General features: G+C 48.6%; 1 protein-coding gene across 2 annotated transcripts in view; it reads right to left on the reverse strand.

Annotated features, from left to right (window-relative positions):
• The window catches only part of LOC122393343 (zinc finger protein rotund-like), a 63,887-nt gene that overhangs the window by 23,713 nt on the left and 15,623 nt on the right, over positions 1-24,551 (reverse strand). The window contains exon 2 of one of the 2 annotated variants that reach the window (XM_043389277.1): positions 17,550-17,598. The exons of the other annotated variant lie outside the window; for it this stretch is intronic. Coding sequence (XP_043245212.1) covers positions 17,550-17,588 — 39 coding nt within the window. The 5' untranslated portion in view covers positions 17,589-17,598. The remainder of the gene's footprint in view (positions 1-17,549; positions 17,599-24,551) is intronic. 2 annotated transcript variants of the gene reach the window in all.

Below are 24,551 nucleotides of genomic sequence, written 5' to 3' on the forward strand. Positions count from 1 at the left end.
GTGCACAATCCATCATATAAGGCCTACAAGAGTGTCAGCTCCATGTAGGGGTCAGTCAAGCATAGGTCAGGGTCAAGGTCAGGTCAACCGGGTAGACACATATCCCCGAAAATCAAAACTGATATTCGCAGCCTGTGACACATGTTTTATGGGTAATTTGGGGCGTAGAACACGATGGTGACATTCATTTTATCATATGTGTACGTGCTTGGGTCAAAAAGTTCAAATTAAGAAATGCATGTATCATGGTCGTGAAGAAGTCATGAGAAATTGCCAAGATTCAGTTCAAGATTTTGGAAAATGCGGAACGATAATCAATAATCGAAGATAGCCATTTGATTGTTCATGGTATTGACAGTCTAATGGCGTTTACAGCATGTCTATATGTCTATTCTGTGATTTTATGTTTTTTTGAACATATAACGTTTTTGGTCGAAAACCAAGAAATCATGACGTCATTGAAACCTCGATATCTCAAAAAATTTTCGGCCGATTTTTTGAAATTTTGTCACAATAAACGTCAAACAATTCCATAGAGGCACCCAAAATTTAGCGCGCCTGCGGCGCGCCGTTTTTTTTGCTATGGCCCAGCGAAAAAGTGGGGGCGTTTAACGCCCCCCCCCCCCAGCAACTCGGGGGGTAACCCTCGCCCGTATAGGGGGGAGTCGAACGGACCCCTCGATTTTTTGCGAATAACTCGCGACCTGTGACCTCTTTTCCGTGACCACAGACCATGTTTGGCCGAAATCGCGATTCGGCGTATGTCGGCTCGCATTAGCCGCGCGTTTGCAAGCTTTTCGTGGTTTCAAACGTTCAAACATGTGATTTGATGTTGCTCCCATACATAAGGGTAGGTGTCAAGGTCACCTGAAGGTCAGGTCAGGTCATTGACCTTTGGTGACCTCGGGTGACCTCGGTTCACTTTTTCGAGTTTTTTTCATGTTCTAGGCTAGTTTTTTTAGCTGAATTCGAATTTAGCAACCATTTGAACATTTACGAAGTAGTTTTGGTGCCTTCGTAACATGTTACGAAGCTGTCAGAGGCGGTTGACACGTAATACGAATACCCGTCACAACCCCTACCGGTTGACCTGACCTGACCTGACCCGACCTGGTCTAAATGCTTAAAACATCATCTCTGATCAAAACTAACACGATATTCGTGATCAGCACCCCGGAAAACCACATAGCAGCCATACTCTACGACTTTCTAACAGGTCCCGATTTTCCCCTTTTCGGGTCATTGACCTGACCTGGGAGGTCACCCGATGCTCTAGGACCTTAAAATTGGGTATCATCGGCTTCCTCTCGTAACGGGCAACACGCTCGTTTTTTTTCCCGTGAAGCTCTAGCTTGATCAGGGGCGAAACGCGAGGGGGGGGGGGGGGTCGTGCCGCCGAAGGACGCAACATGGCCTGTGCCGGCGAGGGTTAAAATTGGGTATCATCGGCTTCCTCTCGTCACGGGCAACACGCTTGTTTTTTTTCTTCCGCGAAGCTCTAGCTCGATCAGGGGCGAAACGGCAAGGGAGGTCCAACGCCCCCCCCCCCTATACGAGTACCTACGTTCGCGGCTGGAAAAAACAGCAATACAGGGATGGTTAAAGGCCGGCATCGGGTCTTCAGAATCCAGTGCGGGGCCCTCAGAGGCTAATATGGGCCTTTACAGGCCAGCATGGGGCCTCAGAGGTCAGTGTGGGACCCTCAAAAACCGGCATGGGCCAGCAGGGTAGCGCGCTACAAGGCCAAGGATGTATTACAAGTAGATTAAGGTCAATAAAAGCCGTATTTAGATCAAGAGGACACGCCAAGAGTTTAAGCTGACCATGCTTCCTAAAAAGAGGCAGCGAGCATCACCTACCTATTCGATTTCTGGTTCAAGGAGCAATCATAGTAAGTTTAACTCTGCACTTTTGCAGTCTTCTTAAAATTTTAAATGTATGTAGACTAGAGATGTCAATCGGATACCAACTTTTTGGTATACCGATACCAAACCGATACCAACTTGGTATTTGGTATTTTGATCCTAATGTTGTTGGTATTTTGTTGGTATTACGAATCCGGCTAATGTATAAGAGGATACGAATTCGGTAAAAAGTTGGTATTTCCCTCATGTTCCCAAGTTGGTTTGGTTTCGGTATTTTTCATGGTTTTGATTGGCATTTGATTCGGTATCGGTATCCTGATTTTCCGTTATTGACATCACTAATGTAGACAATAGGCATACCTATAAGGTGAAATACACACGAAATACCATATCACACACGACAAACGTTAAACTATAAATGGCACAGTTGGTTGACTGTGAAAGTGACATAGGCCTTAACCCCCCCCCCCCCCCCCCAGTCGTAGGTGAGAATGGTTGCACCCCAAAACAAGTGACTGGATCTGCCCTTGGGCAGGGGAGCGGCGAAAAATTTTGCCCACCCAGTGAAAAATCCTTAGAGGAGGCCCTGTGCCCAGCTGTCGTAACAACTTATATAGTTTGCATTCAGAGCAGTTGCAAGGGTCACTTTTAACGAACTTCCCACATATTGCAGGTGGCAGTTTTGAGATGGCTATCTAGCCCGCGCATCTGTTCCATTTCCGGTGTATATGGCAGCGAACGTCACATATTTGACGTACTGTGACGAATTGGAACGGTGCGCGGCTTTTAGGGCAGTTTATTATGACTCACTGATATAACGGGTAATTGCGATCGTTTTTTTTTTCGCACTGCAGTGTCAACAAAGCCACTTGAAATCGAAAAAGTATAGCTGCAAGTAACAAAAGGTCGGTAATAGACATTGGGAATTTATCAAATTGAACAAAAAAAGACTCCGCGGGGCAGCTTAGAATTCTGCGCAGAGATGCATCGGATCAGGTCACTTGAGTGTTCTGTGCGTGTTAGGAGGAACGTGTTTACGGTTAACCATTCGTCGAGAGACGCTGAGCCGGCTAAGGCAGGATGGGGCACGAAACTGTGCAATGAAGTTACTTCCGGGTGTTGATAGCTCATGCTTACCACTTGGAAACTGCTTTTACGTCACTGCATACATAAAGTTGGTTTTAACGGTGCTTACTGAGTGCAGATCTTCTGGCAATTAAACAGATAACCGTAACTAACTACGGATAACTACGGAGAGCATTAGGGTAGGCGAAGCTCGCAAACTCTGTTCAGCATCTAAGTTACCAACAGGATAAGTTTTTGCAGTGCATCGTGCAGTTAGAGTCGTTTTCCCGTTACATAATCTTGGTATGTAACGGGCCTGGCAGCCCAATGCGGCTAAACACCAAACAAATATTTGGAACTTATGTGCTTACTTCCGTCTTTCTTCTCTTATTACACACAAATACCACGGTAAATACAAAAGAGGGTTAGGTATGCTGATGATAATAAAATAATAAGAACCTGGTTATGTAACCAAACGATTTTAATCAGGAAACGTTCAACAGTCAACGCTAATGTGGTTCATGCAGTCTTCAAGACCAATCGAGCTTTGTATAGGTGCATGAACATGGAGACAGGTATGGTATTTACACAGCCTTGCTTTGCAGCTGCTAAACAATAAGGGCATTAGTTTGTACGGATTACCTATCTCTGATCAACTCACCTGGTCAACTCATGTCACCTGGTGGGTTTCCCCCCTCAGCCATATGAATTGGACGGGTAGATGGACGGAAGTGAAAGGCAGGGGCGTAGGCAGGGGGGGGGCCACTGGGCCATGGCCCCCCCCTTGGGCGCCGAAGGCGCCCTTTGCGATTGGAGGGCGCCGAAGGCGCCCTCCAATCGCAAATGCAATTGTGATATAATCGAATCGAAAAACAATCGCGACTGGAGGGCGCCCTCCAATCGCGAATGTGTTTACAGGGAAAATACGGATGGAGGGCGCCTTCGGAGGACGCCCATTCCAAATACGCCCTCCAAATACGGTTGGAGGGCTCCCTCGGGCGCCCTCCAACCACATTTGTAGGCTGTAGCTCTCTAAGCGTAACGGTGGTCGCCTATGTAAGCCGCTGTCCCGTAAATAAGCGCCCTCTCACCCGAAGGCGCCCTCCTGTAGGTCGCCACCCTGCTACATATTGCCGCCCTTCTGCTGATCGGCGTCCTCATAATTATTGGCGCTCTCCTACCTATTGCGCCCTCATGTGAAATTTTCAAGGCCGCCTTTCTCCTTTTTGGCACCCTATTGTTCAGTGCCGCCCTCCTACCTATTGGTTCCCTAGTCCTTCCTGTTGAATGTTAATCGGGGCCCTTCTCTTATTGGCGCCCTCGTGTTGATCGCCGCCCTCCTAACCACTGGCACCCTCCTGTTGATCACCGCCCTCCTATCCACTGGTACCTTCCTGTTGACCAGCGCCCTCCGCACAGACGCCCTCCTGTTCGTGTCATCCTCTTGAGCAAAGGCGCCCTCCTCACCATTGCCACCCCCATTTTAATCGTCACCCTTCCGCTCATTAACGACTCCCAGTTGATGACCGCCCTCCCACCTATTGGCGACCTCTTGTTGATCGCCACCCTCCTATTGGTGCTCTCCTGTTCCTCGCCACCCTCTTACCTGGTGGCGCCCTCCTGTTGATTGTTGATCGGGGCCCTCCTACCTATTGGTGCCCTCCTGTTGATCGCTGCCCTTCTATCCATTGGCGCCCTCCTGCTGCTCGCCAACTTCCTACCTATCGGTGCCCTACTATCGAAACTCGGGATGTTGATCGGGGCTCTCCTACCTATTAGCGCCCTCCTGTGGATCGCAGCCCTTCTACCTATTGGCAACATCCGTTGATCGCTGCCCTCTTATCATTTATTTACTCCTTTGGCATGTTTTTCAACTTAGTCGTTCTATTGCACATAGTTGATGTCTTGCCTGTGAAAACTGCCACAAATGAACGTGCATTCAGCACAATGAATGAAGTACCTATACCTACCAAAACTATCTACGCTCTACGATGCATAAAACACGTCTTTGGTCTTAACGGATTGATCCTACTTTACGTGCATCATGGTATCTATATGGATTACGATTAAGTATTGTCAACAGGTTCGGCCGCAACAGCAGGCATCTGAAGTTTCGGTGATTGAAACTGGTTATGTGGGTACACTGTATGCATCTGTGAGAAGGCTATGAAGGCTGGTCTGATGTAATTTGGATGATGTTTACGCATCTCGCGCTCCGGTATCAATCCGATACGGTGATCTGGTGCGTAGATATGCCACCGCCAATAAACTTTTATACATCGACACCCATGAGCCAAGCTTTCTATACAGTTTGTGTGGCAGCGGCCCGACCAAACCTTAGGTATTTTTTACACCTTCAAATTTGGTAAAAGAGCGAGAGGAGCTTTGAACGGTGATCGTATAAAAGGCGTGCCTAAAAAGCGGAGGAAAAGGTTGTTTTCAAAAATTTCGCGCGCCTTCGGCGCAGCATTTCAAGAACACTTGACCTTTTGTGACCTGGAGTATAAAGAATACACACGATGCAAAATCAATGCAGCACGACCTATACGAGGTTACGCAAAAAAAAAAAACTGGTGGCATGGTAAAAGACGCCTCCCAACCCCCCAACCCCCACCCCGCTGAGCGATTTTTTATCTCGCGACCGTATGGCGCCCTCCTTGGGTGAGGTGGCGCCCTCCAAACCCTTGGCCCCCCCCTTCGCGATTTTCTAAATACGCCGCTGGTGAAAGGGAAACCCATTTCGGATAGAGACGCGCCGACTCAATAAATAAATATATGTCATTTGTTTCAAGTTGTTTGTGAGCCGGAGGTGTGCGTCTGCAATACAGATGTGCTGTCGTATTTACAGTGTTCAAAAGTTGGACGAGACAAACAAGCAGCTGATCGATGCTGTTCAAGTCGGTGTTCGTCCTGTTTTCCAAATCCAGACAAGACAAAGTTGCCTTAATGCCAGGTATAGTTTTGAGCGCGGTAGCTTCGGATGAAGGTAGGTACTTTATTTTTGACTTTTTGTAATATGCATGAACCAATTGCAGGGGTCTCGGTCGCCATCCGAGTTACTGTCTTTCAGACTCGTGGAGGGGCATTGCTTCAACACTTGAAGGAGACATTTAAGACTCTATTTTGCCCCGCGCCTTGCGCCTAATTGCCTATCTTCCGCCGTACCCTCGCCGTCAGCGTCCCTGACTCCCTACCCACCACCGACCGACGCAGCCGGCGGGGGCGCCATGCTGAATTTTTATCGCCTGCGCCGCCGCCAATGGCAGCGTCCATACGTCACGTGACCGGCCGGCGGGCGGATGTCGAACGTCACGTGACTGAGCGTGGGATCGATGGTCGGTGGGGTGGCCCGGGGGCAGGCAGCGGAACCCAGCCGGTGGCGACGCCGCCGAGAGCCGGTACAGGTGCCGCCGGGCCGAGCGGCTGCTAGCTGGACTGTGCGACTGTGTTCACGAGCTGCCTTCTAGGAGCTGTGGCAGCCGCAGGTCTCACTGCACTGAAGTTGCCCCTCTGGCAATGTGTTTGTTTGTATGTCTGAAATTCAGTCTGCTGAACGTCTGCTTGTTCCCTGGTGGATTTCCACGAGTCTTCGTTCGTTTGTTGGTCTGTCTGTCTGTCTGTCGGGTCTGTCGGTCTGGCCGGTCTGTCGGTCTGTTTAGTCTGTCGGTCTGTTTGTATGTCGGATCTGTCGGGTTTGCTGGTCTGTCGGTCTGTCGGTCTGTCTATTCTTGTTGGCATTATGAAAAGAAAAAAGCGGATTATATGAAGGAAAAACAGCTTTTATCCTCAAGATCCCCTGGCCTTGATTGAGTAAACGTCCCAGGGGATGTCAAACAAATGACACAAACGAATACACGACAGCCTGGCTATTGGTCACCGAGCATACGAAAGTAACTGCACTTTTTCAGGGAAAATACAAAGGAGATTTGGGAATGGGGAGTTGGGATTCCTCCGCTTCACGTTGGCACGCATAAAACACGGCCGAAAGTAGTCACATCACGACCTGCTGGCATTGGTGGAATCAACTAAACATAAAATAAATTCAACGCGATGGCGTGATAAATGAAAATGGAGAAGGCGCGTTATATTCCAAAGCTGCCATATTGAAGAAAAAAATATAGAAAATCTTAAATCGCCACTGCACCGTAAACTACAAAACAAAGGTGTTATCTATTTTCGTGCAATTCAGAACGATTCTAGCGCTACGTGTGTGTGCACTAATATAGCTTTTGTCGCTACTTCTGTCAATACGCTATCATTTATTCACTCCATTGCTCCACACTTGGGTACTATATTTTACATGTCGTTCCATTAGGTGCTGCTACCCCTGATTAACCCGATTTATATGCGCCCATATACCGGGCGGGGTCGACCTTGGAGCAACACGTCCTTGTCTGCGGAACAACCTCCGAGGCCGGCAGATGAGCAGCTATCTGCACCGCTCTCAGAGCCTCGGGGAACAGTTACGTGGCAGCACAGTCTTCCCGGCGTTACCAAAAATAGTGCAGACATGCTGTGCTCTTGTTCTTTTCACTCTCAGTCTGTTGTTACCGAAAATAGAGGACGGGACTGGTTTGACTGGGTGTGTCTGTGGAGTGTGGAGATGAGTGGGAATGATGAGCCTCTTTGTTATACCTACTTTTGTCGGATCGGGAGCCTTAACGAAAAGGTGGGAGATGTCGCAACGAGAGATAACTAAGTGAGAGATAACTAAGCAATGATATGGGCAAATAAGTAAATAGTTCGTGCTGTATTTGAAGAGAGACTGTCCTGCCGCCCAGTTCGGACATCGGCAGAATCGGCCGGTGTCAATGACACACAAACAGGCTGACACGGTCACGTCTTGTGCTAAAAAGCGCCACCACAACACGTAGCCACCGCTAATACGTAGATGCGCGCCGCTGACCGGACGCCAGGTGCGTCTCTTTTTGTCAGAGCTGCGCCACAAACGGACGTGACCTGCGCGTACCCCGCGGCGACTGGACTGGGCTACGGACGCGCACGGCAAGTCAGTACGACTGTTAGGGATTGTGGGGCCGAGATGCGTCTGAAAATGCAGCCAAACCAGTGCGTCGGGACCGTCCTCAGTTCTGCATACCTCTAACTAAATTTCGTCCGGATAAATGAAAGTTTGACTGATCCAAATCGTCACTTGTGCAGAGCCCAATCCGCTCCCGCACCTGCCTGCGTATCGCAGTGTCTGAGAGCTTTCAATGACGTAATCATCAACGTCATCACCACCTGTGACGTCACACAGCTGACCGACTCTCCGGAGCTGTTTGTTTACCTTCCAAACAAACCCTCAGCCCTCCGATCCATCCGGAGCTGGTCCGACAAAAACTGGCCGTCTCTGCACCGGTGTGCTGTGCTCACCAGCAAATGTCAATCAACCCCCTAATTGCCGAGCCGATAGCACAGTTTCGGCAGCCTCCCATTCACCAGCCGCAACAGGTGGTGACAGAAGCGGGGCACAATCGTGATCTGCCGTCTGACAATGTCTGTGTGGCGACAGGCTGTGACACGACGCCGGTACAGGTGTCGTTGATAGTAACTAGACAGGGCAACACATCTAACACAGCTCCACTGAGCCGATAGGGCTGGTGACTGGTGAGGGTGTCACAAACTAGTCTCCAGATGAGCAATCAGAGGCGTGTGCTTACAAGCATACAGCCGTGTACTACTCACAGTCTCACAATGAAGTTTAGGTTTGTTTCCCACGCTTGATCATCATAACCTGTAGAAGGAAAACTCCATCCATTGAAAAATTGTGATAAAACATCCGTGAACCTAACTAGCTTCTGTCGATTCATACCGGCACGTTCCGGATAACCAATTCCAAATAAGAATCAGTCTCGCCTCATGTGATTAGCAAACTGCCACTACGTGAATTCAGCTAGCATCAGGCTGTCTGGGCCGACCCAGAAGCACGTCTTTCTAAACCTCACACGGCCTTCCTCGGCTCTCTTTGAGGGAACCCCTCACGGAGGGCCGCTCTCTCCCCTGGGGGCGATTCTACACCGCACGGCGTTTCATACACCACACACATGATCTCGTGTGTGTTGTAGACCGCACGGCGCACACACATCCCCCGTGTGTGGCCTCAGAGGCGCGGCGGCTCAGCGGCGGAAGCGGGAGGTTCCGTTTACATCTGAGAGCTCGTGCGGCGCGCTTGATGCCCGGAACACAGCGCAGCTAACCCGGCCGAGGTTTACGAGAAAAAACGGCGCGGTAGAAACAAGTGAGCAGCAAACGTGACGACAGAATACCGGGGAGGTAAATGAGGAGAAGACAGCGACGAGGTGAGACTAAGAGGACTAGCTCCGTAATGAGGATCACGACCAGGTAAAATGATAGGAAGTAAGGCGAAAGTAAAAGTCCTTGCTGAGGTGAAACTTGGTGAACTGGGGAGGAGCAATGGCCTGCAAAGAGTTGAGCCACTGCCGCAATGAACATCTAAGCTTGGAAGAGTTCTAATGTCGATCGTAATAGCCAGGAGACGAACGACGTGGATTTTTACGAACCTACGCACCATGACACTGGGTTCTTTCATAGGAAAGGTTCAGCAGTTGCTGTAAACGCTTCCGGTGTTGCAATAGGCTGCTGTTAAAAAAATGTGCCATAATTTCACAGAAAGTCACAAATCAGCAATTAAATTTATTGATCTTAATTATTTCCGTGCATGTATAATTCGTTCATGTATGCGACTGAAGGGCATTCGTCAATCCATGCTTATGGTTCATAGAATTGTACGTTTATGTACCATAAACTAAAAGTTATAAACTAAACACCATATGTCCTGGGCATCATCGAACATAAATGGCTTTCGAACGTAGGCGACTTGTTAAAAAAAAGATGTTTTGGAAAAGGTATGAAGGTCCGCATAAGTGGACCGTGATAGTTTGTAAATTATGCAAATCAAGATCGCCTTAGGAGGAGCCTCATATTTTCGTTTTCGATGCTCTTCGAATCCAAGTTTTATTTTGGCTCAAGTGACCAGGTAAACAACAAGCGTGACCATACGTTCCAACATGCGTTTATCCTTAACCCGGCACCGCCTGGGCTATTTCCGTACCCACATCAGCCTGGGGGGGGGGGGGTCGGATCCGACCCCCCCCCCTGTTATCTCGAGAACCAATGGTCGTATCGAGCCCCGCGAGGCGGCGTTCAAAAGGTCTCTACGAGACCTTCCCAAAGCACTCTTAAGATTTTAAGATTGAGGTCAACTTTCGGGTCAAGGTCAGGTCAAAGGTCAAATTCAGGGGTTTTGCATGATTAGACTTACGGACAGCGGAATCGATAGCTGCTGCTCGAAACTCACCACAAATGACCTCAAAGACCTAGTGAAGGTACCATGTGCGTATAGGGGTCATACTAAGTACGGGTCAAGGTCAGGTCAGGTCACGAAAGGTCACGGTTTTCACTTTCTGCTACATGGGCGTGCGACACATGTTTTATGGCTTATTTTTCACGCCAAATCCGATGGTAATGGTTATATGTGACCCCAAGTCACTGTGCTGGTGATAAGTGTGCATTGAAAGCATAAAAAATCGTTTATACCATATATAACTAAACGAGGGCTGACAAAAAAGGTCAATTTTTAAACTTTTTATTTTTGACATGAAAATGCACTTTTCTAGACGAGCTTTGTCCCAGGAATCTAGTGGTGCCATTTGTTTTCACATACGATGTTCAGAAGTGCCTCTAATTCGCGAAAATGCTTATGACGTCACCATGCCCTATGCCTGTTGGAGCTATTTTTTACAATTTGGGGGTCAAAAATAAAGATAGAAAGTTGAAATTTGGGACATCTAATGTTCTAATAGAGCTCTATAACATATATTCCGGTTTTTTGGAAATTCTCAAAATTTTGGATTTAATTAGCTGTTTTCCCAAAAAAAAATAGTTTTTTGAATTTTTAGGGGTGAAAAACGCATTTTATGGAAAATCCGAGATAGCCATTTTAAAGAACTCGCTGAGCTGCGTCTTTTCATGTCCTTAATTTGCAATTTGCTTAAAATCTCGATTTTTGGCGATTTTTTAAACATTTACCATTTTTTGACTGAAAACGCCATGTAGTTACATCACTAAAATCGATATATCTCAGAAATTTTTGAAAATTTTTTTCCTAAAAAATGCACAGGAGACGTCAAATTGATGGGGGAGAAGGTATGCGAAGTTTCAAGTTGATAGCGCAAGCGGTTCATGAGTTATTCAAGAAAAACGGAGGGCGGGGGGTCGGATCCGACCCCCCCAGGCGGTCGCGGGTTAAAATATTAAAGTGAAACCAGTAAATGATCAGAAGAAACACACTGCTCTGGCTTGAAGCTTTCGATGGACTCATTAAGAGCTGAGCTAGCTCGTAGATGGGGAAAGAATCAATAGACTGCGACGGCGACGACGGCAGAACCCAACTCGTTTTAGCCGAGTCGGCAAAATTCACGCACCACCAGCCTGAACGACTAAGTTTCCGCACTGCATTCCGTACCAACAAGTTTTAATTAAACGGGAGGCACGAATTAAATCAGAAGCTGATGAAATCGTCCCTAATATCCATCAACGTATAATATAGCGAGATTGCCCAATTTCCATGGAGAAGCGTGCTTCCGTCCTCTAACGGGCGCCCGAGCGTAAATGCATGAGTAATATGTAGTGATCGAAAATAGTCGCAGTTCCGCCTATTTCGTGGGAAAGTGAATGTGCGCTCAAGTATAAACGCTAATGACTTCTAATCAAGATGCGAGGCAGCTGCATAAAACAATGGAAGCCGAGCCAATTTGTTTCTACGGATCCGCGACGCGTTATTAGGGCAGGGTTATGGCCGGATAACTGGGCGTTTTATGCACCCCGCAGCTATCATCGAGCAGCCCAGGATGAGATCAATGAATATCATTTGCGCTTGATAACTTAACTCCGTCACGTACCAACAAGACAAATGCAAATGAAACAATTATCAATGGATTGCCCCGGTGTCAGCCAAATGGACCTGTTACTCAGATAGATTAGTTCGAGCGAAGAAGCGTTCTCCATCACTCACATAAAACAATGCATTGACTTTAAATGACTTGATCAGGCATCTGTTTGGGACACAAGCTTATTTTACTTGGAAGGATATATGTAGCAACATGGGCTGAATTGAAAGGAATGAGAAGTTTGAATGTCATAATTAGCATATGGGTGGAAATCCAAGTTCCATGCTTAGTTCAACGAGGAGTAATGAAATTTATTGACGTTTGAGGTGTTGCTAAGCTATCAAAACAAATAGTGAATCATTTCAATAAACCCACAACCATATCCTTATAATAAGCGGAAGATGCAGAGCTTCTTAGCAGTGCAGAGGAAACAGATTAGCGGTGATCCGATATGATGTGATCGTTAATGGATGCTGTGCGACAGAGAGCAAAGAAAATAATGCAACGCATACAGAACAGACTGAAGTATTTTCTGCTTGTGGAGTTCTTTTGATTTGGTTTGTTGGATTAATTCTGCGGTCCATATAGCGGCTGTGGAAATACATGACTCCAGCAAAACGGGTGCAAATGACATTGATATGTTAGTAAGGGATGTAACTTATTCTTTTGCTATTGATTTTTGTCCACTACATGATGCATCAGCGGGTCGGATTTCCGAAACCAAAACACAGACGAGCAAATTTTCAAGTGCGGAATACATAGGCCATATGAGGCTGCATTAGTATGGCATATCATGAGGAGTGAAACATGGGCTGCGATAAAACAAAATATATGCTGGCGAGTAAAACCATATGGTTGTAAATTGTTCAGCGGACACATATATTGCTCTGAATGTCCCTGAAAATGTCTTTGAATGTTTTGTTGGTCATAGGAAGACCTGGTGATGACAGGATAAACAAAATTAGTAGGGTCACAGCCATACAATGTTCCGTAGTACTTAGGGAGTGCCAGGACTACCTCTCAAATTCGCTGGGCGTTCAGAGCCGTTTTTTATGTACTCCCACAGCATGCCTTTCGAGGAACGGTACAGCTTTCCATCTTACAGTTCCTCTGTAGAAGCGGGCTCTTCCTAGATGAATCAACTGGCCCTCCGTGACACACGGCACGACTTCTGCTCCAGACGTGACAAGACGGCGACGGCACGGACGGCGTGACGCGACGGAAGGATGTCTACGGTCGGTGCCCCGCCTCTGTCCCCGCCCCACCCCGCCCGACCTCCACTCGACCCCTCCACGTCCTCACTCCCACCTGTTGGTCCGATCGAGGCCGGTACGGGAAGTACTGGTACTGGGACATCTCCACACCGGCCGGCGCGGCAAACTCCTGCATCGGGTACATGGCTGGTACTCGGTCACCAGTGGGGTACCGCGGGTCACTGTTGGGGCACCGCAGGTGGCCGCTAGACGCGGATGATCACCGGTAGAGGCGGTATGTCACCTCAGGTCATTGCAGACCTCCACAGGTCATCGGAGGCCACCAAAGGCTATCACAGGTGACCCCAGGTCACACCCGCTCCCTGCCAGCTGCTGGTCACCACCCGGAATCACTGGGCCGTCGTGTTGTCGTTTGCCTACCACCACAGGTCACTACCAATCGCGCGTCACCGGCGTCTCCCGGTCACCGGTCACTCTCGGCGGCGCTCACGGGTCACGGGTCACGGTCACGGTCACGGGCTGCCAGCCGGCGGCGGCGCGGCGGTGTCCGCGGCGGGGGCGGACGGACGGACGCGCGCGCCGGCGGCCACCGTCTGCCGGCGGCTCTCGGCTCGCGGCCATGGGTGGCCCTGTCGGCCGCGCCGCACCGCAGAGGCGGAGTTTGGCGTCTTATCTCTGTGGCGATCAGCGCAAATCAGGTTCTGCCTGTGACGGCCTCGGCGCGGTGACCAGCCGCTGGCCGGCCGAGCCTGGCGCAGTCCGCGCGCCGCCGCCGCCGCCGCCGGTGCCGCCGGTGCTGGCGATTTTTGAAGCCGTGTTTTGACGCGTCGGTCGGGCTGCCTACTGTCGCACTCAGTAACACCGGCACACTGCCGCGGCCCGGCGGTCGGGCGCTGCCGTCCGATGGCGACCTCACGATTCTTTCCGCACTTTTGCGTCTGGTTCGCCGCATTTGTCGTCCGCGGCCTACCCGGCCCTATAATCAGCCGGCTTTTTACCAGGCCGACGCGGCTCGGATCGGTCGCGGAAAGTTTTGACCGTTTTTGCGCTGTCGTTCGCCGGCCACCGGCTGACGGCGGCCAGAGAGTTGGGGTGTGAGGACGCCACGCAGCGCTCCAGAGCGTTTCGGAGTCCTAGGGAGCTCTTAAAACTAAGATCATGTGAGTGAAGGAGGATTTGGAAGCGTTTTGGGTCGTTTAGAGGCTCTCGGCAGCCTTCCAATGTGCTAAACAGGCGCTCTGCGTTTGTGATTGTTTGCCAATGTTTTAGTTTGTTTGAGAGCGTTTGCGATCCTTTGGGATCGAGTGTTTAACCCGCGCACCGACGGGGGGGAGGCGGATATCCGCCCCCCCTGAGGTTTTTCGCAAATAGCGGGAAAACCGCGGCGCGTAGCGCCGCGAAATTTGGTATGACTATTCCCTTATCAATTTTACACATGGTGTGCAAGTTTGAACCTCCTACCTTTCAAGGTCAGGTTACCAGGTCACTTTGAATGACCCAACCTCAAGTCACTTTTTTGCAACTTTGTCACCGTGCCAGAGCTACAGTAGATGTCGGAGGCCTTTGAAAGTCGCAGGATGTTATTAGGTCATTAGTAGCTACAATTTGTATATCTCGGAATTTTGATATCGGTGACCTAAGGTCAGGTCAATTTCGCGACCTCCCCATTATAAGTCAATGGGGGAAAAATCAACTCCCTGTTTTTACCACTAAAACGGGTCGGAATGGCCCCATATACCATACATGACTTCATATACGATCAACCTTCACTACCTTGAGGTCTGTTTTGCTGTTGGGCAGCTGTGAGGTCATGTGACGTCATCAAAGGTCACCAAAGGTTTTTGGCCAATAACTCCGTACAGGAATAAGATACAGACGCGTGGATGGTCTCATTGTGTTCAGCTCGTCAAGACGCATCGAATGATATATATGATGACCTCGAGGTCACGTGACCTGAGGTCAACCTTTGACCTTGACCTTTCGAGGTCAACATATATATCATTCGATGCGGATTGACGAGAGGATCACGATGATGCCCTTAGTTTGTTCCTATCTTGACTAATTCGCAAGTTATTCGAGAAAAACTCTCTCCATATTTAGCGCCGCCATTTTGACTTTTTCGACCCCTGTGACGTCATCTTTGACCTGACCTGAAAATGACCTTAGTAAAAATTGTAGATCTTGACCGTGCGTATCCGATGCCGTTTACCGCTTGTCGCTATCTTGCTTCGTTCTCGAGATCTCAGGGGGGGGGGGCGGTCATCCGCCCCCCCCCCCGTCGGTACTAAGTTGGCGCAGACCCCCGTCGGTGCGCGGGTTAAGATTGCTCGGAAGCGTTTGGAGGCAACAGGCAGCGTCTGGCTATGTTGTGTGAGTATGTATGTATGTATGTATTACATTTGCAGGGCAGTCCACAATCAGTCGTGGCTATTATTGCCCCAAGTCATAAGATAATCGGTAAAATCATACAGGTTGCAGTCATCTCATTCATCGACACCATACAATAAAGCAGTAAAAACAATCACACAGCTCACAGCCCGGACCACATCCCACGACCCATACCCACGGACGGTCTCACAAGGTCAAAACATGGGCTCAATATATATCTCACAAGGTCAAAACAATATAGGGGACAATATAGGAGTCGAATAAGGTGGTCCGTGCAAGCTATTGGCGTGGGAGCTGATAAGCCTTGCTTAGCACAAGGTCTGAACAGTCATCGGTTGAGTGCTCAAATTCCTTTGACACTCACTGGAGGTCTCAGTTCTCACCATGCAGAGCGGGTGTCCACTCTCACCCTTTGGTTAGGTGTGGACCTCATCAACGCTGACGTCCGGAATGAACAGTCATGCGTCGCACTTCGCATCATGTTCGCAAAGTGCTTCTATATGCGTATAGCGCTTCACTGTTAAAGGGACACTCCCACCTTAACATTAGTTTTGAGTTGAGATAGCCAAATTGGTGGCCATGGCCTGCAAATACCAGTTTGGGCACTCACAACATCGACAAATGCTTTAATTCGGAGATATGGAATTTCAAACTTGCAGTTTTCGGATTCTAAGGGGCTAGTGCATTGGTATGCCCCCTTAGAATTTGTGACGTCAGCGGAGATCTAACGATTTTTAAATCTTTTACTAAAACGTTTGGTAGCACGCGGTGGTATATGCTGCTTTGCGCGCAACAAATGCCGCACTTTCAAATAAAGTCGCTAGGAACAGCGGAGATCCCAAAAAGTAAACAAAAGTAAAAGTCTAATATCTTGAAAACCGGTGAATATTTTTCGATGAAATTTGGTAGATATTCGTTTTCGCTCTTTCTGAACCGAGCGACATCACTTTCGTGCCAATTCATTAACTTTTTTGAAGGTGGGAGGGTCCCTTTAAGTATTGGACGCCTCTGGGGATTAGGAACCAAAAAGTATATTGGAATGATGAAAACAACTCCAATGATGATGCTTTTTTCATCTTTGGTGTCTCGGTGAGATTCAATATCAGCTTTTAAACCACGATCTTATTAGCTCCCCTTCAATGCCAGGGATGCTACTCATTTCACTAAATTCGAATATTGCAGGATCACATATGTAGCCATAGGTACCCCAAATGTTCCCTCTAGATTCGACGGTGGTTGGTTCAATGTGAAAAGAAAAAACAATCGCAAACGGTATCCACTCGAGGTGGAACAATTTCATTTGTTAAAACCCAACGACACAAACCCCTAAACGCGGTAAGACAATACTCTAATAGGACATGCATTTTCATCAAAACAGACGCGCAGTTCTTTGAATTAAGCTGGGCCTTAACTTCAACACGGCTCAAATTAATTTCATCTAATCTTTCGTGATTCTGACGTCACCGTCTCCGCATGGCCGCCAAACTTCTTAACGTCTCACACAATTTTACTTACAAATTAAGTGGATCATGCAGTACGGTGCTGTTAAAATGGCGCCTCGAATGCAAAAGCTTGCTAGGATATGCTCATCAATTTGCAAAAACATGGCCGACACTGGAATGGCGAGCAGCTTACCCATTAAGCAGACCTTTTTTTGTTAGCCTAAGATCCTTACCTATGTTATCCCGCGCAGAGTGGTGGTTTGATTCGTCTGAGGGCTGCAAACTCCACCCACGCAAAGAAGCTGATGGTGCTGTAAGAAGTCAGATAAAAATGCGGAGCTAGCGGTGCCTCGGCTTTGGATATGACATTGACGCCCAAAAGCCTTATATGTACGGCCCTCCAGCAAAAGAGTGGTTGGTTAGCCTATGTGCTTTTGGTGTAATAACTTTGAATGACAGAGCAGAGACACTCCTGTAAAATGAGTCAATAGAAATGAGAAGAGGGTTCGTGCACACACTTCGGCAATGGGTTTCAACAGCCATTATACGTATTCATCAATGCAGATCGCTTATTGTGATGTTGGCAACCAACCACTAAATACCTGGAGAGCCGTACAAAACTAACTCCACTGCGAGCATTTCCAGCACACTCTCACTTGAGCTTACCATACAGCAGAATCCAATCAACATTCTAGATGACAGCATGAGCGACTGACTGTAACACAAATGAACCAAACATAATTGAAACATGGACGCCAAACAACAATTAAACATAAAAATACAAACAGCATCGCGTATGCCTGCAAATGTCATTAGCGAAACAAATGTCGACTTGTCACGACACTTTGTTCCACTAGCGTCGTTCCCATGATACAACAGAACCGTACGAATTACTTGGCCTTTCTTACTTGGCCTTTGCTGTCCATCCGTTGAGACCAATGCAAAAATGATATACCTGTAAAGTACTACGTATGAACGGCAGCATTGTGCATTTAATTATGTCTCTGCAGATAAACTTTACCTCCACTGAGCACCGGATAACCCATCCTAACGCTACCGATGTTGCTGTTTGACGCATTTGCTCTATATATAACGACCAATTTGAACCTTTCAGACAACCAGTTACGACATTTGAGCTGTCGGCATTCCACAAAGGCGAACATCAAGTGTTCATAAATGCCGCGCTACGAAGAATCATCGCATCGCACCACAAATCAGGCGTGAAGAGCACGAATGTCCAGCCTCAGGATGGGGAAGTTGTTGGCGTTCGTGACGCCCGATCCAGGTATCTCATACCGTGCCAAGGACAAACACGTTACGATAGTGTAAGCAGGAAAGACGGTTCGGGCATGTCGCACATCGCGCGGCATGTCATCCTTGTATCGTGGGTGATTTAACAAGATATCAGCACTCTTACCACTAAAATACTTGTAAAACAAACCTTAGCGAAGCGATAGTAATCAACACGAATAATGAAGCCATTTATAAAACAATAATGAAATGGCTATCAATGCCAACTAACTCCGATTAACGTATAAAGGAAAAGATTGGTAATTGCAGTCAGATAATTTTTTAGTGTTAAACAGATCAGGTTACACTTGTGCATCGAAATGCCTATTCATGGACATAATTACAAACGTCATGATATGTTCACAGTACTTACGTTGGCCATTTTCTTCGAATATGCTCAGCGGCAGTCGTGACAGTGTTCATTTATCATATTATATTTGTAAATGAATTTCTTAGCTGTAGTCTATTTTGAAGGGTTCATTCCCTGCAGTCTCCTGGCGACCCCCACGAGCTGGTGAGTTTCGGAATCCCCTGACAACAGCTCAAAAAGGAAGATGTCGCATCGCAAAATATCAAACGTAAAAAATCAAAATAGCAGAATAAAGAAAGCAAAATAATGAACGCGCATAGCATCGAAGTCTCTTGCCTTCGCCCTGGCCCGCTGAGGGCTGGCTTACGATGAGGACCGTAAGGCGACTAGCCTTTTTGGAAATACATCTTTAAATCATGATCGTTCAGATACTTGCTTTTGGCAGACGACTCCAGATAAGGGTTTACTCAGTCTATGCTAATCAGCTCATTATGGGTCTCATCTTCTGCCTTCGATGCAGTAATGACCAATCCATATATCCTTCTGGGTCACATGACGTCACACCAAAGCTGTACCCATTGACCTCACATGTGCGTGAGCCGTGCGTGCAATGGGCACGCAGGAAATCACTTCTAGTGCTTGCATACCATACAGTCCACACAGTTCATTAAAGACGGATGCACTTTGCAGTTTATTGCGATTTTCCCCTGTCATTCCGAATGACTTGTACCTATGTTTTGTTGCTTTGATGTGGCAATATGTTGTTGAGTTAGTGATTACTTATCACAATGGTGAAGATACAGATACCAATCGCTATAGATAGTACAGTGTGTTGAGCTCTGAAAATATGCAAAACAAAAACTATCCCAGGAACAGCCCGTTCAAATAAATTATGTGCATCACCAAAACATTGCGCCATGCTGCGAGGGCCAACACTTACAGAAAATGTTAGCTATGCGACTTATGGATTTCATTCCATCTCATATGTCCTTCATCACCGGCTGTTCCATAATTTGTACCTACATCCAGCATTCTGAAATACAGCTTATCAATAAACAACTTCCTTGCCTTCAATTCACGGTCTATCATTCGAAAGCTAGTTTGCCCCTCCCCCCCCCCCTGTGCACTTCTAGCATCCCAGTCGCCTTGTCACGATATCTGATCCTAATGCCTCGAAAACCCTACCCTGACGACACGGTACGGAACATGTCGGAAATTCCAGACTGCGTCTAGCGCAGCGAAGGGGTAACTGCGATTGTGTGGCACCGCTCATGGCAGCTCACAATCCAAGCGCTCCAGCTTTGCTTGCGCAAAATGGCGGCGCCAGAGGATTGTTTTTGTAAATCGGATTCAATCGACTTTTGAATTTAATGTTTACAATTCAAAGGTCAGTTTTCCGCTACTCTCGCCCACTCAAAACAGTCCGTCCTGTAAGAGCCACTTAAATACGATTCTGAGCCTTCTAGAACGCACAGTTATAGTGATTATGCCGGCATAAGTTGGGTCTCAGTTCAGACCAGGACCTGAGTGATAAGCATTACGCCAAAACGCAGACGTGGCCGGGCAAAGTCTCAGCAGTGTGCTGTAACAGGCATTAGGTCACTGAGCGGGCCCGGCTAGGAATGGACACTAATCCATTACCGTAACGGATCGATAACGGTCCATGGAGGCGACATTTACACATATACGGCAATAGCTGCGATCGCTATCACTCAGCAAGTCACACCAGGCCTTCCACGTTATCGACTCAGGCGTGGTGTTTCATGCGGGCGTTGCTGGCAGCATAACGACAAATTGCAACCTTAAGTGGTGAAGGATATAAGAAAAATGAAATATCGATGGAGTCGATGCTTTCAAATGCTTTCAGATGCTTTAAAATTGGCATATACCACATGCCATAAATCAATCTGGGATACAGCACAATGGGTTTGCTGAAACAGGGAGCTGCATTATGAAAAATGTTGTCCTTCTTGTATCAGCTGTATTCGGGGATAGGCACCGGGACAGCTGTAGATTGTGGAACAACTCTGGTGAACAGCTCGGGCACACCATTGGGACATCTCTGGGACAGTTTTGGTACAGCTCGGGACAGCTCTCTGGCACACTACTGTGGACCATGTGTGTGGTGCCAGCCAGCCGACAGCAATTACCATCCGTTCGGCGCTAAAAAATCACTACCGCCCCTCACCTGCCGGGGGGAGGGGAAGGGGACAGACAACGGGGAGGGCACGGACAGGTGACGGTACGGGGCGCGGTCAGAGGCAGGCACGCCGCGCTCTGCCCATTGTCACGGCTAGGGACGCCACAGGGAGGCAGAGCGGGAAGGGGTGCCAAACAAGGGTTCACAGCCAAGTTACCCCTGCTAAACGGACCATTCTCCTGACCTAACTCGATTTGTCGGAGATGGGTTATCCCGCTAGTTAGGCACTAGGCAGGTGGCAGTTTCGCAGGAGGGTTGAACGAGCAGACCCGAGCTGGGAGAGGAGCTCTGCCGTCAGCAGGCGGACGGGAGCTTCGTGACCGGACCCGCCCATCTCTACCCTCCCGGCTGGCGAGCGGAGAGCTGCGACAGCTGCCGAGCTGGAGAGCTGCAGCAGCTGCGTCAGCTGCGCCGGCGGCGCCGCGGCCCTGGGAAGCAGGCGGGGCTGCCCCGGGCGGCCGGGCAGAGTGACCGAGGGGGCCCGGTCACGCACGGAAGTGGCGGTACGAAACGGTGCCAGACTGTCAGCTCGGGAGAGCCGGCTCATCAGAGGGCTGGAGTGTCCCGTGTCCGCCGACAGCCGTTGGCTCTTCATGGCAGTCCTCAGAAGTCTGAGCAGAGTAAAACTCACAGAGAGACGGACGAGACCCAGTGATCAATCGGAAGTAGTTATTTATGAGCAGAGTTCAGTTAGAGTTCAACTGCAAGGAAATTAATCATCACACTGCATATGATGGACGATCATATTGTAGGTATTTCGGACAGGAGCTGGCACTCAGGGAATTATACGTCTCAAAACGTGGCAACATAATTGAGCAATGAGCAGCCGATTGCTCAGACAAGCGTCTTCGAAGCGCAGGTGCCGAGTTCTTGGTTAGATGGAACATAAGTAGTGTTTGAAAGCGAATGCACCTTGCATATATCTTCCTTGAAGAGTCGAATATTATCCATAAAAATCACAAATGCCTGCGGTTCTGGCGTCGGCATCGCGCGGTGGGTGGCTATTAGTACCTAATCCTCATGGACACTGGACAGCGACCATTTTTCAATCACAGCTAAGCCTTCTTTTCCTGGTAATCTCTCGTTTATTGATGCTAATTTGACACATTGCCGCGACAAGGTAACGCCTCTGATGTCTCCCTCTTGGGATACAGCTAAATTAGGACCGCGTGTCCCAGCCCACTGCACAGTGTGGCCGAAGACCAGTTTAGCGCGAATTTAATCCCAGCGCCGCTCGGATCCACTGAAAATGGTTCTCTGGCTCCAAAACTGACGTTTACCCCTCACCGGACCTATTGGTTTTCAAAATACCCCCCCTTCGCCGGCCGAAGGGGGGGGGGGGGTACGACCACCGTCGCTGTTTCGCCCCTGATGAAGCTAGAGCCTCGCGGAAAAAACGAGCGTGTGTGCCGTTACGAGACGCAGCAACTGGTATCCGATTTTAAGGTCTCAGGTTAACCTGTGACCTCTGAGTTCAGGTCAAGTGGCCCAAGGCACGGATTCGTTTTTTATTAATAACTTCGCGAAAAAATGCCGCAGAGTCGCAATTTTGGCATCATCGTGTTCGCCTCGCTCAGGTGCGTCGAATGGTATACTTTTTGTTCGGCTGAAGTCAACTTAAGGTGTTGACCTCGGGTCAAGGTCAGGTTAGAGCCCCCCAGATCACGAAGTTGGTCGAAGGAGGTCATGTTGCATATCATTCGATTCGGCAGGTCTTCCTGAGTCCATTGGTGGCTTTCCCGACTCGCTAGCTCAATTTGATCAGGAGTTATTGACGAAAAACTCTTATTATCCTAGTGACGTCATAAATGACGTCACGTAAGGCCAATAATGCAAAAGTGAAGCATCGAACCTTGCAAGGAGTGCATGAAATCACGATTCCGTGTGCTTGAGATAGTTAATTAGGCTGGAGCCTGTTCGGCCGCGCCACCCCCCACCTTGGTCAGGTCACGCCGGGCGGCCGACTAGACATGTTCAAAGCTGAATTGACGGCAAATAGGCAAAAAGTGGCAGCTGAAACTTGCTCGCTTATGTTCGGAAATGTGCGGAGAGTTCAGCCATGCCCTATTCGTCATATCCATTTTTATCCATTTTGACATTTTCCAACTTCTTTATGAAATACTATTGTGAGAACGATACACATGCAGGGCTCCTGTTCTAACTCATTAAACTCAGAAACCATTCATTGAAAAGCTACCATGATAGCAGAAACAGCTTCATCATGAATTGTGCTATCCGATGATATGCTATTTTCTCATATATCTTCTCGAAGCTTCCGTAAAATTTACATTGAAAACTGGACATATTTCTCAGTACCATAGCCCGATTTCAGGAACCGGAGCGTGGGTCTACTGTCGGCAGGGATATAAGTCCTCAAATGATAAAGTGGCTTAAAAATAAGGTTCTATCCGATAACTTCGGACAATTTCCTACCCATTGATAGGTATAAATAACAGTTTATCGAAAGTCGGGTTTTTGATTAAATTCGCGCTAATCTGGTATTCGGCAAGACCGTGCACTGGGCTGGGCCCAGCCTGCACTGCCATGTGCATTGGGATAGATTTCATGAACTGAAATCACATATTGGAGTTTGATAAACCGCGCCGGGACTTATAAAAATGATTCTATTGCACTTGCACGTTAAAATTCACTATGAAGATAAAAATGCATCAAAATGCAGAACAGAGTATTTCACTGATAATTTGGTACGATAACTTAATTTCCACGCCAAGCTTTGTATTGAAAGATCACGGATAGACCTAGTTAACCGTGTATACCTGTCATTCACTGGAAACCCGTCATCCCCTATCAGCCGACCACTAACTGACCACAATACTACCCCCGCACACCCGCTCAATGGCAATCACGCCACACACTGCTTCTTAACACACAGCCATCAACTTCTGCACGAGCGGGCATCAGCCACTTGATTGACCATTTGCCATACACATACGGTCGTGTAGTGCAGCCGTAAAATCGGCCCTCCGGCAGTCGGCCCGTATCAACTGACCGGGCTGCGGTCAGTGGCAGTGAGCACTCCCGGTGCATCTCGTATAATGTGCCGTTAGTGTTACCAGCTACTGGGAGCAGGCAGCAACAGCCTCCCCCGCCAGCGGGGACTAGTTGCGGTGTCGGGAGCACCCATTACCGCTGTACCGGGGTGCCGGCTCATTCTAACGGCCGTTAGGGAGGAGTTAGTGCCGATCATCGGCCTTGCGCCAGGGAGGTGGATTGATTCAGCCAGTAGACGCAAATTGTATCTAAAATGGAATTGGACATGCAATACTTAACATTTAATTTTTGATGCATCTCTTCATGATAGCGCATCAGTTTCAACCAGGATGCAGGATTTATTCTAAACTGGGGGCCAGCGTCAACTTCGCATCAGCTTCCTTCCATCTCTCAATATATTTTATGTTCTTTCTCCTTTCCATTTACCTCCCCTCTCTCTCTCTCTCCCTCTCTCTCCCCCCCTCTCTCTCTCTCTCTCTCTCTCTCTCTCTCTCTCTCTCTCCGTCCGTCGTACTTCGCTCCAAGTCTCTTCTCTTTCCCTCTCTTTCCATCCCCGCTCCTCTGCCGCGCCGCGCCGTCCGCCGGACCCGAGCCGTGTCAGCCGGTCGGCGGCCGCCCCTCCCCTCCGTCCCTCCCGTCAATAGGGGCGCGCTGCCGTAAAAATGCGCCGCCCCGATTGGTCGCCGGCCGTCCCACTACACGGCCGAGGAGGGACGAACAAAAACCAGTGGCCAACGAAAAAATCCCAATGGAGCGAGGGGAGGAGAGGTAAAAATGCCCGCCGACGGCCGAGGGGACGCTCCGGCCTCGGTGGCGCGCCGGCGCGGCGGCCAGGGGCGGCATTTGGTGAGCGGGG

The sequence above is a fragment of the Amphibalanus amphitrite genome, unplaced genomic scaffold (assembly GCF_019059575.1).
Source record: "Amphibalanus amphitrite isolate SeventyFive unplaced genomic scaffold, NRLGWU_Aamphi_draft 000531F_arrow, whole genome shotgun sequence".
NCBI classification, from domain to species: Eukaryota; Metazoa; Arthropoda; class Thecostraca; order Balanomorpha; family Balanidae; genus Amphibalanus; species Amphibalanus amphitrite.